The following is a 14,747-nucleotide window of genomic DNA, read 5'->3' on the forward strand; positions in this document are numbered from 1 at the left end:
TCCATCTACCACAAATGTTACTTCAAGTGCCTAATCATTTCCAGCCCGTTACGTCCACGAATTTATGGGTGTGCAGTGGTGGCAAGTCAAGTTTTTCCATACAAAAAAGTTGACTGCTGCTTCCAGCTAATTTTTTTTTTGTATTACATTTGTACCCCGCACTTTCCCACTCATGGCAGGCTCAATGCGGCTTACATGGGGCAATGGAGGGTTAAGTGACTTGCCCAGAGTCACAAGGAGCTGCCTGTGCCTGAAGTGGGACTTGAACTCAGTTCCTCAGTTTCCCAGGACCAAAGTCCACCACCCTAACCACTAGGCCACTCCTTGTGATGCCACAAATCAAATGGATCTTCTGGATCCAGTGAATAAGATAATCTAGTAATTGCTAACATGTCTGCTCTCAGAGATTTGAGAATTTCTAGTAAAGAAACTCAAACAACTTTAAACACAGAATAAATGTAACATTTGCAATCAACAGATGGTGGCTACAACTGCTGGTCATAGAACTTTGAAGTGCTGCCCAGTACAACTATAACATTTGCAATCAACAGATGGTGGCTACAAATGCTGGTCATAGTATTTTGAAGTGCTGCCCACTACAACACAGATATGAGTTTTTCTCAGTGCCTTCCTGTCTGTGTCAGGTTTTGACCTTTAAGTTAAGTTACATTAGTAAATTAAAAGGAAAAAGCAGGTCCGAGTCTGAGGCTAATGAACCAGCTTCTGTTGTCTGACAGTATTAGTAAATCCATGTCCATTGGCATAGTAATGATTTGATGTATCAATATAAAATCACCAGTGATGCATGCCTGTTACTTTTACTCTGCTTGGAAAACTTTTTGAAACATGATTCTACGGCTGGATACACAAGACAACCAGGTGCCATCTCTGATAAATCCTATGTTAATAAAAGCCAAAACGTCTCACAACACTGCTGATATTCTTCTCAATTTTAGTGGCTTCTGGTCATAAATTGAAATAAGTATGGCAATTGTCCTTAAAACTTGACCACCATGACAGGAGGAAAAACAGGAGCTCTTAATGGCAGTATGACAATTTTCATCAGTCACCTGTAAGGTGACTTGTGCACTTGATACTGTTACTAGAAAGCAACTCCCCTCCCCACTAGACCATTTGCTTTGAGTGGGTAAGCATGTGTCTCTTCAAATGAGGTGTCTGCCTAAAAGTTTTAAAACAAATCGGACATTCAAAGGGCTTCTGCCCAGCATGCATCAGATAATGTCTTTCCAGCTTAGAAGGAGACTTGAAACTTTTTAGACAGACACTGCACTGATACATCTTCTTGGGAGTTTTGCTTTTTTCTGCATTTCTGGAATAGTTATATTGAGGGCCACAGTGGGTTGTATCAGCCTCAATAGATCCATTGTTAGACAGATATGCTTGTGCATTACTGCAGTTCATATCCGCAGAGAAATCTGAAGGCCCTAGCTCCACTTTGATTTCAGGGACAGGGTCTGATGGAAGCAGAAGCTGCAAGGGTCTTGGGGAATACCCAACGTGCTGAGATGCTTTCACTTCCAACTGGTCTCTCTGGTGGCTAAAAAACATATTCAAGTCTTGGAACTCCACTTGGCATACAGGGATTTGATAAGTCATTTTTTCACTGTGGGTGATCTGGTGCCTCTTCAAATGGGCAGACTGCCTGAACATCTTGCCACACAAATCACAACTAAAAGGTCTCTGCCCTGTGTGGGTCAGATAATGACGCTTAAGTTTAGATAAAGATGGAAATACTTTCTCACATCGGTCACAATGAAATGTTTTGTGCTGACTATATATATTTCTACGGAGATCTGAGTAATTGTTCTGAACAATCTTGGGGAAAGCAAAAACCTCATCTCCATTCTGAACAAAAAAAAATTCTCTATCCATAGACTCATGCTCTCCCAACATGCTTTCTGCTCTCAGTAAACCTTGCATATTAATGCCCTGTTCTTGACTGTGCAACTGCTTTGACCAGCCCCGGGTGCAGCAACCTTGCCTCCGTCTTGCTTCCAATTTATAGGTTTTGGAGGTACCAGGTGGCTTTGATTTCTCAGGCATTTTTTGCAGAGTGTCATAATTGCAAAAAGCCTGTTCCTCAAAGCTTAACTGCTCTTGACTCGTAAAGTGATGGTTCTTCAGCCTGCTCCTGCCAGTGAAGTTTGTTTTTGAGATCTGGCCTGCTAGGCACTTAAGCTTTTTTGTGACTCTGCTTCTTCTGCGGTTGGAATCCCTTTTAAGTGTACTAGAAGCTCTCCCATCCCCCTCAATAAAACATGTGTGCGTACGCAAGCTGTGCTCGCTTTCAAAACACCTCTCACACACAGGGCATTGAAATGGGACAACATAGATGGAGCAAACATCCTCTGAATCCTGCTCATGTTTGGAGTTTGCCTCAGATTTCTCTTCCAACAGATTCTGTGATGCAGCAAGATCCACTCTTGCACTTTCAGGTCTGTTTAGTCCACTAGTATAAGCCAGGCCATGGACCTCCCTGTGCTTCAAAAGCTTGTTCTGTAGCTTAAAGCTCTTATGACACAAGCTGCACTGGAAGGGCTTATCCTTTATGTGAGTTAGTTGGTGGATTGCCAAATGCGTTTTCTGTCGGAAGGATTTGACACATAAGGAGCAGGCAAAAGGTCTCTGGCCAGTGTGGATTAGTAGGTGTCTCTCCAGCTTAGAGCGAGATGGGAAGGGCTTGTTGCAGGTTTCACACTTCAGTGCTTTTGGCCTCTTGCTGACACTATGTGTATGGTCTGGTGGGGAGCACTGATGAAGCACCCATTTTTCCTCTGTGGAAAAGGACTGTTGACACTCTGAACAATGGACTGGTTTAACATACACAGATCTCTCTAGCTGGGCTTCTGTTTTGCTCACCCGCTTTGAGTCAATGGGACAATTCTCATTGTGTAACTGTTGGTGCTTTAAAAATGTCACCATATTTTTGAAGCTTCGGAAGCAGATGTCACACTGGAATGGGAGTGTATGAGTCAACTTGTGCCGCTCCAGGTGCACTAGCTGCCTGAATGTTTTATGGCACACTTGGCAGCCATATGGCTTCTGGCCAGTGTGGATAAGGTAATGTCTTGCAAGCTTGGAAGGAGTTTCAAACTGCTTGAAACACATATCACACATGTATGGTCTTTTCCTGGGTACTTTATTAGTGGCTTTATGTTGCTGAATTTTTGACATTTTCTCTGGTGGTCGTACGCTACAGAAACTGATATGTTCTTATCAGTGTGGAAAGAACAGAACTGAAGTTGAATCCATTGAAAGGATAACGAATGAGACATCAAATGATGGGAAAGGAACTCAGAGGTACTATTATCCAGATCGCAATTTGATTTCTGCACACTCCTGAAATAACAGAAACATAATTTAGTACGTTGATCAGTCTGTTTAAAAAAAGACACAACCTAGTAAAGATTTTAACCAGATTGCTTCAAATACAAACTAAGAGAAACAAATAAAATGATATCAACCACAAAACTACTAGAGGAAACAAGACTTCTTCATAACATCAGAAAATTTAAAAGGTGTCAATGCCACCTAAAGCCCAAGATGTCTTAATACTGTGAAAATGTCCAAGTCAGATTGCTGTTCAACAACAAACTTATTAGATCTGTCCACTTGCAGAACAAACATGGATGCTGTAAGATTAAGACGATAATTTTATAAAAGACCACCAATCATGAAGGTTAAATAGGTGCCTATTTTTAACTTATTTTATACGGCACATAGGCACCTGTGTTTTTATAAAATTACCCCAGCAAACACACAAATTGCAGCTAAAAGAAGGCACAGACACTTACACTTAATTGGAAGCAGGTGTAAACATTCATGCATATTTTATAAATAGTGTGTGTAGATTGCGATTCTGCTCACATTCTGCCCAAACTCCATCTCTGAACATGCATCCATAAACCCTGAGATAAGCTTTGAAAATATATAAAAATACTTATTTATGACAGAGCAAACTTCCATTACTGTAAAGGGAAGAGGCTAGTGGAAGTGGCTCCCAAACTTGTCCTGGGGGGAACCCCAGACAGTCAGGTTTCAGGATATTTGCAATGAATATTTATGAGATCAATTTGCACACACTGCTTCTACTGCATGTAAATTTCTCTCATGCATATTCAATATGAATATCCAGAAAACCTGACTGGCTGGGGTTCCCCCAGGACAGGTTTGGGAACCACTGGGCTAGAAACAGGATTCCAGAATTTTGTAGCATTGGAGACTTGAGAGGCAGCAGGTTTTTAGAGAACACCTGGAGGCTGTGGTATTTTTTTTCTAATTATCCTGCCCACAATCATATCCAGGGTAGATTTCAATAAAACATACATAAAATAATAAAACAGTGATAAACGTGCATCAACATACCCTCCCATACTTCTCCAAACCCTCAGCTCCTTAGAAAACTTTGAATTAGACCAAATCTAAGATCTTGCGTTGTATCCTAAAAGAAAATTAAATCCATAAGCTGTCACATTTCTAACTAGGAGTTTATTCCACTAAAATAGCACATTCACAGAAAAACACATTACCATGTGCCACCACAACACAGGCCACACCCATATCTGGAAATGCCAACACAGCTGCCTTCTGTGAGCATAAATATCAACTACTTTTGTAGGTGCTTTTGCAAACAACAGTTCAAGGACTGAAAAGCCAATGCCAAAGCCTTAAGATAAATCTACAATGCCATAGGCAGCCAGTGCACTTCTAACAGTACAGGCAAAATATGGTCTCCAGCACACACAGAAAAATGTAGGCAGATAAAGACCATATAGCCTATGCAGTCTGCCCATCCATGCCATCTACTCTCCCCATCACTCCCCTAGAGATCCTATGTATTTGTCCCAAGCTCTCTTGAATTCAGATACAGTTTACTGTTTTTGTCTCCACCACTTCCACCAGGGGCCATTCCGTGAATTCACCACCCTTTCTGTGAAAAAGCATTTCCTCAGGTTACTTCTGAGTCTGTCCCCTTTCACCTTCATCCTATGCCCCCTTATTCCAGAGCTTCCTTTCAATTTATGCCATGTAGGCATTTAAATGTCACTAACGCTTGAACTGCTAAATTTGGAATCAGCTAGAGAATGCAAACTCTATTTGGATTTAGCTCATACCTTTTCAGTAGTAGCTCAAGGCATTACATTCAGGTACACTAGGTATTTCCTTGTCCCCAGAGGATTTATAATGTAATTTCGAACCTGAGACTATGGAGGATTAACTGATTTTCTCAAGATCACAAGGCACTACAGTAGGATTTGAACCTGGGTTTCCAGGTTTGCAGCCTATTCCTCTAACCAGTCAATTATTCATCCACTCTTGTCAAGTAACCTCATATAAATCAATTACAAAAAGTCAGGAATTCACCATAGCATAAAAAATTAAAGAATCTGGACAAAGTCCTTATCTGTATAAAAAAAGATCTCTCTTCACCCTCTAACTAGCATAAATAGAAAAACACAACCGAACTACAGATGCTATTTGGAACTTCACAGACAACCTACTATAATTCTACTCCAAGGTTCCTAACTTGATCCTTCGATTTTAGAGTTAAAACATGGTAAATGATGGGCATCCCCAATATATTGAAGGCTCACAAATCCATAGAATGCATCTTCGGTAGGTTCATGGATAGTTTACCCTCATTCATTCATTCATTCATTCATACTTTTATAGTTTGCAAAAAAGGTCTGCAACTGTAAAAGGACATCCTCTTGGTGCTTACCCAAAGTGACAAAAAACTGAATATCATCAGAAAAAGGACTGAAACTTAGTCCCTTAGTCCTCCAGTCTCTGGGGTGAGGGGGAGTAGACATATAATAAGGGCAGAGCAATGCTCCCTGGAGCACTACAAAACAAAGTGTAATACAATACAGTCCTGATTATTCAACCACTGCTGATCTATCTGATATATCTGATAGACTCCTTGACATCACCGCGTCACCATTAAGAAGCACGCAACTTCTCTGTTTACCAGCATAGCACAGGGGGAAGTTTTGCACCCGAGACAATTAGTTTTGAACTCAGGGCCCTACTTTTACAGCAAAAATAGGGAACTCTATGCCTTTGTTTACACATTGTTTGAGAGGTTACCGTTGTTTTCCGTATTATGACTTTTCACTTATCCAACAACAGATTGGTCCAGCTTACGTTGGATAATCAAGAAATTACTGTATTGAAAAGCCTTATCTACTTGAGCTAACTGCCTGACACCTCCCTCATAGAAATGGTTCCAACTAGAAACCTATTTTACCCCATCTCCCACTTCCTCCATTTGCTGCAATAATATATTATGACCTTAAAGTACCAACACAGAATTTACCCCCTTATTTAACAGATGTAAATCATCTAAATTCATCAAGACTGGCATTTATCCAAACCTTCTACTCCTTAATAAACTCCATTTTCTATCAGTTTTGCCAAGAAATGGAACACTTGCCAATGGTTGATGGAAGGCATAGTGACAAAGCAGCTCACGGATTATCTGACCAAACACTGAATACTACACGAGTCACAGTCAGGATTCCGATCAAATCATAGCACCGAAACCGTACTAATATCTGCAATGAACTCTTTCAAAAAAACAATTGCAACCGGCAAGAACATACTCATATTACAATTCGACATATCTAGTGCCTTCAACATGGTGGATCATGGAATACTATTACACATACTAGAATACTTCAGAATCGGAGGCCCAGTTCTCAAATGGTTTAAAGGATTCCTCACCACTAGATCCTACCAAGTTATAACGAATACTGCCTGATCACTGCCTTGGACACCGGAATGTGGAGTCCCTCAAGGATCCCCCCTTTCACCCACAATCTTTAACCTAATGATGATACCACTAGCCAAACTCTTGGCCAATCAAAACCTTAACCCCTACATATATGCCGATGATGTCACAATCTACATCCCGTTTAAGAATGACTTAAACGAAATAACCAACAAGATCAACCAGAGCTTCCAGATCATGCACTCATGGGCGGACTCATTCCGGTTAAAACTCAACGCAGAAAAAACCCAATGCCTAGTTCTCACCTCCCAATATAATACAAACAACTACTCCACTATAACCACACTTCCTATCTCAGAAAACCTGAAAATTCTTGGAGTCACCATTGATCGAAACCTCACACTCATTACCCACGTGAAGAACACAACGAAAAAAATGTTCCAATCGATGTGGAAACTCAAAAGAATTAAACCTTTTTTCCCAAGAAATGTCTTTCGCACCCTGGTACAGTCACTAGTAATAAGCCACTTGGACTACTGCAACGCTCTGTACGCAGGCTGTAAGGAACAGACCATTAAAAGACTCCAGACAACCCAAAACACAGCAGCCAGACTCATCTTTGGAAAACCTAAATACGAAAGTGCGAAGCCCCTAAGAGAGAAACTACATTGGCTTCCGCTCAAGGAACGTATTGAGTTCAAGATCTGCACAACTGTGCACAAGATCATTCACGCAGACGCCCCACTCTATATGCTAAACCTAGTGGACCTACCGCCCAGAAACGCCAAAAGATCGGCCTGCAAATTCCGCAATCTGAATTTCCCCAGCTGCAAAGGAGTGAAATACAAACAGGCTTATGCTACGACCTTTGCATACAAAAGCACACAGTCTTGGAATGCATTACCCAAGGCCCTGAAAACCATGAACAATCTAACCAGCTTCCGCAAAGCTCTGAAAACTCACCTCTTTAACAAAGCTTACAAAAGTCGCCCTCAATGATACACATCATCTCAAACCACCCAAACACTCCTAAAACACTTCTCACACAACCGATCCAACATCCGCCCATCTAAATTCCTCTTTCACCTCAGCTTATGATCAACTGTATTTAAATCATGTACCGACTTTATCATAACCTTACTCTGTAAGCCACATTGAGCCTGCAAAAAGGTGGGATAATGTGGGGTACAAATGCAATAAATAAATAAATAAATTAAAGTTCTTATATTCTACCTTAGCATTAAAGTTCATGGCAGATTACAGATAGTTAGCAAATAATCCACTAATATAACCTTTAAAATACATCTATTGTCAATACTATAACAAAACATACCTACTGAATAAAATTTCAGACTGAATAATCCTAGTCCCTCACATCTACATCGTAACCAAACCCAGACAGGAAAACAACTTGTAACTTTTCCAAGAAAGAAGGGAAATATTTCTCCAAAATTAGCCACATTTAAAGAGACAAAATTTATCTTGTAATTAGGAGATAGCAATCCATTTAGAATTTTTAAAACTATTAACCTTAATTTAAAAAGAACCGCTTCTTAATGGAAGCCAATGTAGCAGGTTCAAAAATGAGTTGGCCTGCTTGGACTTCATTCCCCCATAAAATCAATTTGGCTGCTGTGTTCTGCAAAACTTGCAGCCTATTAATTTGTTTAATTGGGAAACCCAGCATCACAATAGTATAGTAATCAAAATGAGGTAGTACTGTGGCCTGAAACGTCTGTATCAGATGTTCCATCTTCACAAATTTGAGAAATGACTCAAAATCCAAAAGATTTTTTCTTCTTACTATAAAATTGCACAAGTCTCTATTCTTAACCTGGGACAGGCCAAAGGTCCATGAAGCCCAATGTCCTGTTTCCAACAGTGGCCAATCCAGGTCACAAGCACCTGGCATAAGCCCACAGTGATCACTATTTAATAAAATGCTAACCTCCACCAGCTGAATATTGACTGGAATAATGCCAAAGATTTTAGCACTTAGCCTAGTGGACTAAAAAATAAAGAGAATCCGTGATAGTAGTGACCCTTATCGCACTGCTTGGTTCATATCTCAAGGTACAGAAAATTGTCCCTGCCAACTCACCTATAATGTTCTGGGTCTACCCCCCCCCCCCCCCCCCCAAAAAAAAAATAAAATAAAACAATCCCAACCTTGTAAGCCAACTGATGACAGAGTTTGCAGCCCCTACATCACATCATCCAGACCAGGCTTTTCAAAATAGATGCTTAATCACTGCTGACTTCAAAGATAATGAAAAACCTCAACAGAATAAGGACATCATAATAATATGGTGAACTACTTGACTACAATGTTCCCGATTCACCACAATCAATCCTGAAGGGCAATGTATTTAAAACTAAAAGTAACAGGGTGTTATCAATACTTAAATTTCCTCCAAGAAAAACTCCCTTAAAAAAAAACCCCACCTAAAACGTTTGGAATTTTCATTTACTAACGAATGAAACATATCTGGACTGCTTGATCTAAAGTCTTTAAATCTTCTAATGTTATCAGAAAAGTACTTAGCCCAAGTTCACTGTCCAAATCAGAACCTTTTTTTTTTTTTTTTAACCCCACAAAGCCCTAGTAACAACCTCCATGCTATTTGGAAATCTGCCACAAAATGATTCCTAGCTGTCCCAATATGATTTGATAACAACTCTTTTTTGCCTCCAAAATACAGCCCTATAATGTGAAACATTCTTCCCAAATTTTTGCCTATTTTATTTATTTGGAGTTATTATAATTACTTATACTTCTGCCAAACACATTTTGCTTTCTGTACCATATTGAGGTTCAGGTGTGAACCGAGTCAACCTGTTCTTTCAAATAGTAATCTATTCAGTAGGTACCAATGATTTTTACAAGATCTGAAGGTTCTGTAATTCAAATCTCAATACAATCAGGTAACTCTAACCTGTAATCTAATCTTCCATCCCGCAATTCCTCCTTAAACAACTGGATATTTAGGGTCTTAAAATGTCTATTAATCCTCCCCCCCCCCCCCCCCCCCCCCCACTTGACCTGCTATACTAAATGTCCACTGTAATGATTGGAACACGCAAATGAAAAAAACCCTTACTGGGCCTAACATAAAACCACAACAACCTCAGAACAAATATTAATATATTATACTACTTGTGTTGATTCCTGCATTAACTGATCAGACCCTGCCACTGTCGGAGACAGGGTGCTGGGCTAGATGGACCCTGTGGATTGGCCACTGTCGGAGACAGGGTGCTGGGCTAGATGGACCTTTGGTCTGTCCCAGTGTGGTGATGCTTATGTCTTATCAGTTGCTATGTTGCCTTTAAAGACAACCACCAAATGCACCCCCTCCCCCAAACACATACATCATCTATGAAATAACCCAAATTAAATCTCCTAAGATTACCATCCTAGGGTGCACAGATTTGATAGCTGTCAGCTTAAGGTAACCTGAGGCTGGAGCATGTGGTGGATGATAAAACCAATAACAAAATCAAATTCCCCTCATCAACTCTACTAATAAAACAGACAATATTCAATCTCTGGACTGAAAATCCAAATTGTTCAGTGTAAAGCAAAACAGGTCAAAAGTTTTTTTTAAAAAGGGACCTCTTTCCGTATTCAGAGTACAACAAATCTGCTGCCACTCCCACAGAGAATTCCAAAAATTAAGAGTATTCACATAGACAAAAAGTAGGAAAAGCATTAAGTCAAACATTCCCAAAACTATACTATGCAATTCCTATGGTACTAATAAAAGAAAAAAGTCCACATAGATGAAAATGGACATCCACTGTAAAGGTGTAATCAAGAATAGTGACACAGGATTCTAGAGTTAAAAGAAGCTCGCAATGGGAGTCTATCCAAGGAATAGATTGGGGACATGATCAAAAAAACCAGAAGGTTAAATACCTACTGGGATCCATTTAGGAAGGACAGTCTATCTTACAAGCAGCTGGGGTACACGTACACATGCTAGATAACGTGCAATGTGAGGATTGCTGAAGTAAAACAAAAATGGGAAGGAGAGACACTCATCTACTCGGAGACAAAAAAATTGAATAGAAATCAGATTAGTGTAGTAGAAAAGAATTTCAGAAAATGAGGCAAGGCTTTAAAAAGTTATTGAGAGCAGTAATCTTTTCTGAGGCATTATCTACAGAACAGTAAATATCTACAGAACATTCATGGCAGCTCTAGCCCTCCCATAGAAAAGCTCTTTCCTCCAGCTGCAGCTGTGCTATCACGTCTCCGGCCATCACAGTTGTTTGTTGGACCCACTTGGGCTGATGAGGCAGTGGCAGAAAGAGAAAGGCACTAAAGCTCACTTCTCTGTCTTTCCAATGGCTACACACCATTTATGGAATCAACTGTTATTAGATATTTGGATTGACTAAGATTTTCAACAATTCATGTAAAAGTTAACACCTGTTTGATGAGGCTTTTTTCATGCAATTATTTAATTTTTCTATTATATTAATGTGTGTTATAATTATGGGTGATGTATTATGTTTTAACTGGAAACCACATAGGATGGCTTTGCTCAGATTTGCAAGTTAATGAGTTTTTAAATAAAAAAGGGACAGTGGTGCTATGGGGTGGGGAAAGGGGGCGAATACTATGGCTACCACAAATGTTTTATGACTGTCTTTAGGGGCCTTCCTATCCCACATACAACAGTGGAATCCTTCAGTGGGATGCACATGTGAGCTACCATGTCTTTGTGCACCTTACCGCTTGCCAGACACCATTTTTCTTAAGTAGATGCCAGGAGGCATTTTTATCTTCTGTGCCGTAAGGGGAAAGCAAAGATACATACCTATAGCAGGTATTCTCTGAGGACAGCAGGCTGATTGTTCTCACACGTGGGTCGACGTCCACGGCGGCCCAGGAATCGGAAGATTTTGCAAGCAAAATAAAAAGGTTTTCTAGAGAGATCCATCGTGTGAGCGACTTCCCGCCCGCCGCGCAAGCATGGTTCCTTATTTTAATCAAAAAGCATACAACAAAGAAAGAACAACAACAACTCCAAAGGGGAGGAGGGCGAGTTTGTGAGAACAATCAGCCTGCTGTCCTCAGAGAATACCTGCTACAGGTATGTATCCTCGCTTTCTCTGAGGACAAGCAGGCTGCTTGTTCTCACATGTGGGGTATCCCTAGCACCCAGGCTCACTCAAAACAATGAACATTGGTCAATTGGGCCTTGCAATGGCGAGGACATAACATAGATTGACCTGAAACCATAAACAACTAACTGGGAGTGCAGCCTGGAACAGAACAAAAATGGGTCTAGGGGGGTGGCGTTGGATTCTAAACCCCGAACAGATTCTGCAGCACTGACTGCCCAAACCAACTGTCAAATTGGGTATCCTGCTGAAGGCAGTAGTGAGATGTGAATGTATGGACTGATGACCATGTTGCAGCCTTGCAAATCTCTTCAATAGAGGATGACTAAGTGGGCCACTGACGCAGCCATGGCTCTAACATTATGAGCCGTGACATGGCCCTCTAGAGTCAGCCCAGCTTGGGCATAAGTAAAGGAAATGCAATCTGCTAGCCAACTGGAGATTGTGCTTTTTCCGATGGCGACTCCCTTCCTGTTGGGATCGAAAGAAACAAACAACTGGGCAGACTGTCTGAAGGGCTGTGTCCGCTCCACGTAAAAGACCAATGCATTCTTGCAGTCCAAGGTATGCAAACTGCTTTCGCCACGGCGGGTATGAGGACGGGGAAAGAAAGTTGGCAAGACAACTGACTGGTTCAAATGGAACTCCGACACCACCTTCAGCAGGAAATTAGGGTGCGTGCGGAGGACTACTCTGTTATGATGGAACTTAATGTAAGGTGCATGAACTACCAAGGCGTGAAGCTCACTGACTCTAAGAGCTGAAGTAACAGCCACCAAGAAAATGACCTTCCAGGTCAAGTACTTCAGATGGCAGGAATTCAGTGGCTCAAAAGGAGCTTTCATCAGTTGGGTGAGAACGATGTTGAGATCCCATGACACAGGTGAAGGTTTGACAGGGGGCTTTGACAAAAGCAAACCTCTCATGAAGAGAACAACTAAAGGCTGTCCAGAGATAGGCTTACTCTCTACACGGCGATGAAAAGCACTAATCGCACTAAGGTGAACCCTTATGGAGTTGGTCTTGAGACCAGACTCTGACAAATGTAGAAGGTATTCAAGCAGGGTCTGTGTAAGACAAAAAAAGAGGGTCTAGGGCCTTGCTGTCACACCAGACGGCAAACCTCCTCCATTTGAAAGAGTAACATCTCTTCGTGAAATCTTTCCTGGAAGCAAGACTTGGGAGACACCCTCTGCAAGACCCAAGGAGGCAAATTCTAAGCTCTCAACATCCAGGCCATAAGAGCCAGCGACTGAAGGTTGGGGTGCAGAAGCGACCCCTTGTTCTGGGTGATGAGGGTTGGAAAACACTCCAATCTCCACGGTTCTTCGGAGGACAACTCCAGAAGAAGAGGGAACCAAATCTGACGCGGCCAGAAGGGTGCAATCAGGATCATGGTTCCGCAGTCTTGCTTGAGTTTCAGCAAAGTATTCCCTACTAGAGGTATGGGAGGATACGCATACAGAAGGCCTGTCCCCCAATGTAGGAGAAAGGCATCTGACGCTAGTCTGTCGTGGGCCTGAAGCCTGGAACAGAATTGAGGGACTTTGTGATTGATCTGAGTGGCAAAAAGATCCACCGAGGGAGTGCCCCACGCTCGGAAGATCTTGCTGACTACGTCCTTGTTCACAGACCACATGTGAGGTTGCATAATCCTGCTGAATCTGTTGGCCAGACTGTTTACACCTGCCAGGTAAGTGGCTTGGAGAAACATGCCATGACGGTGTGCCGAAAGCCACATCTGAATGGCTTCCTGACACAGAGGGCGAGATCCGGTGCCCCCCTGCTTGTTTGTGTAATGCGTGGCAACCTGATTGTCTGAATCAATATGATTTGGTTGGACAGCCTGTCTCTGACAGCCTTTAGAGCATTCCAGATTGCTTGCAATTCCAGGAAATTGATCTGAAGACCTTTTTCCTGAAAGGACCAGGCTCCTTGAATGTGAAGCCCATCCTCATGAGCTCCCCACCCTAGAAGGGATGCATCTGTCGTCAGCACTTTTTGTGGCTGAGGAATTTGGAATGGACATCCCAAGGTCAAATTGGATCGAATCATCCACCACTGAAGGGAATTCTGAAAGTCGGTGGATAGTTGGATTACATCCTCTACACTGGGAAGCTAGGGTCCACTGAGCTGATCTCATGTGTAGACGTACCATGGGAGTGACATGAACTGTGGAGGCCATGTGCCCCAGAAGTCTCAACATCTGCCGAGCCGTGATCTGTTGAGACGCTTGAACCACGGACACCAAGGACAGGAGGTTGTCCGCCCTTGCCTCGGGAAGATAAGCTTGAGCTGTCCTTGTGTTCAACAGAGCTCCAATGAATTCCAACTTTTGTACTGGGATGAGATGGGACTTAAATGATCACGAAGCCCAGTAGCTCTAGCACCTGAATAGTCATTCACATGGACTGTAGAGCGCCTGCCTCCGAGGTGCTCTTCACCAGCCAATTGTCGAGATAAGGGAAGACATGCACTCCCAGTCTGCATAGCAATGCTGCGACTAATGCCAGGCACTTTGTGAACACTCTGGGCGCAGATGCGAGACCAAAGGGCAGTACACAATACTGAAAGTGCTGTGTTCCTAGCCGAAATTGAAGATACCTCCTGAGAGCTCGAAGTATTGCGATGTGTGTGTAAGCATCCTTTAAGTCCAGAGAGCGTAGCCAATCGTTCTCTTGAACCATGGGAAGAAGGGTGCTCAGGGAAACCATCCTGAACTTTTCTCGGACTAGAAATTTGTTCAGGGCCCTTAGGTCTAGGATGGGACGCATCCCCCCTGTTTTCTTTTGCACAAGGCAGTACCTGGAATAGAATCCCAGTCCTTCTTCCCCTGGTGGAACAGGTTCGACCGCAGTGG

The 14,747-nt window shown here is 42.1% G+C and overlaps 1 protein-coding gene across 3 annotated transcripts in view; it reads right to left on the minus strand.

Annotated features, from left to right (window-relative positions):
- Positions 1-260: 260 nt before the first annotated feature.
- Positions 261-14,747, minus strand: part of ZNF770 (zinc finger protein 770) — a 49,404-nt gene continuing 34,917 nt past the window's right edge. For 2 of the 3 annotated variants that reach the window (XM_030214334.1, XM_030214335.1), the window contains one exon: positions 261-3,360. In XM_030214334.1, coding sequence (XP_030070194.1) covers positions 1,126-3,195 — 2,070 coding nt within the window. In that variant the 5' untranslated portion in view covers positions 3,196-3,360 and the 3' untranslated portion in view covers positions 261-1,125. Of the gene's footprint in view, positions 3,361-4,386; positions 4,452-14,747 lie in introns of those variants that run through there. The other variant, XM_030214336.1, reaches the window with a different exon arrangement.

Source organism: Microcaecilia unicolor, chromosome 9, assembly GCF_901765095.1.
Source record: "Microcaecilia unicolor chromosome 9, aMicUni1.1, whole genome shotgun sequence".
In the NCBI taxonomy this organism is placed as follows: domain Eukaryota; kingdom Metazoa; phylum Chordata; class Amphibia; order Gymnophiona; family Siphonopidae; genus Microcaecilia; species Microcaecilia unicolor.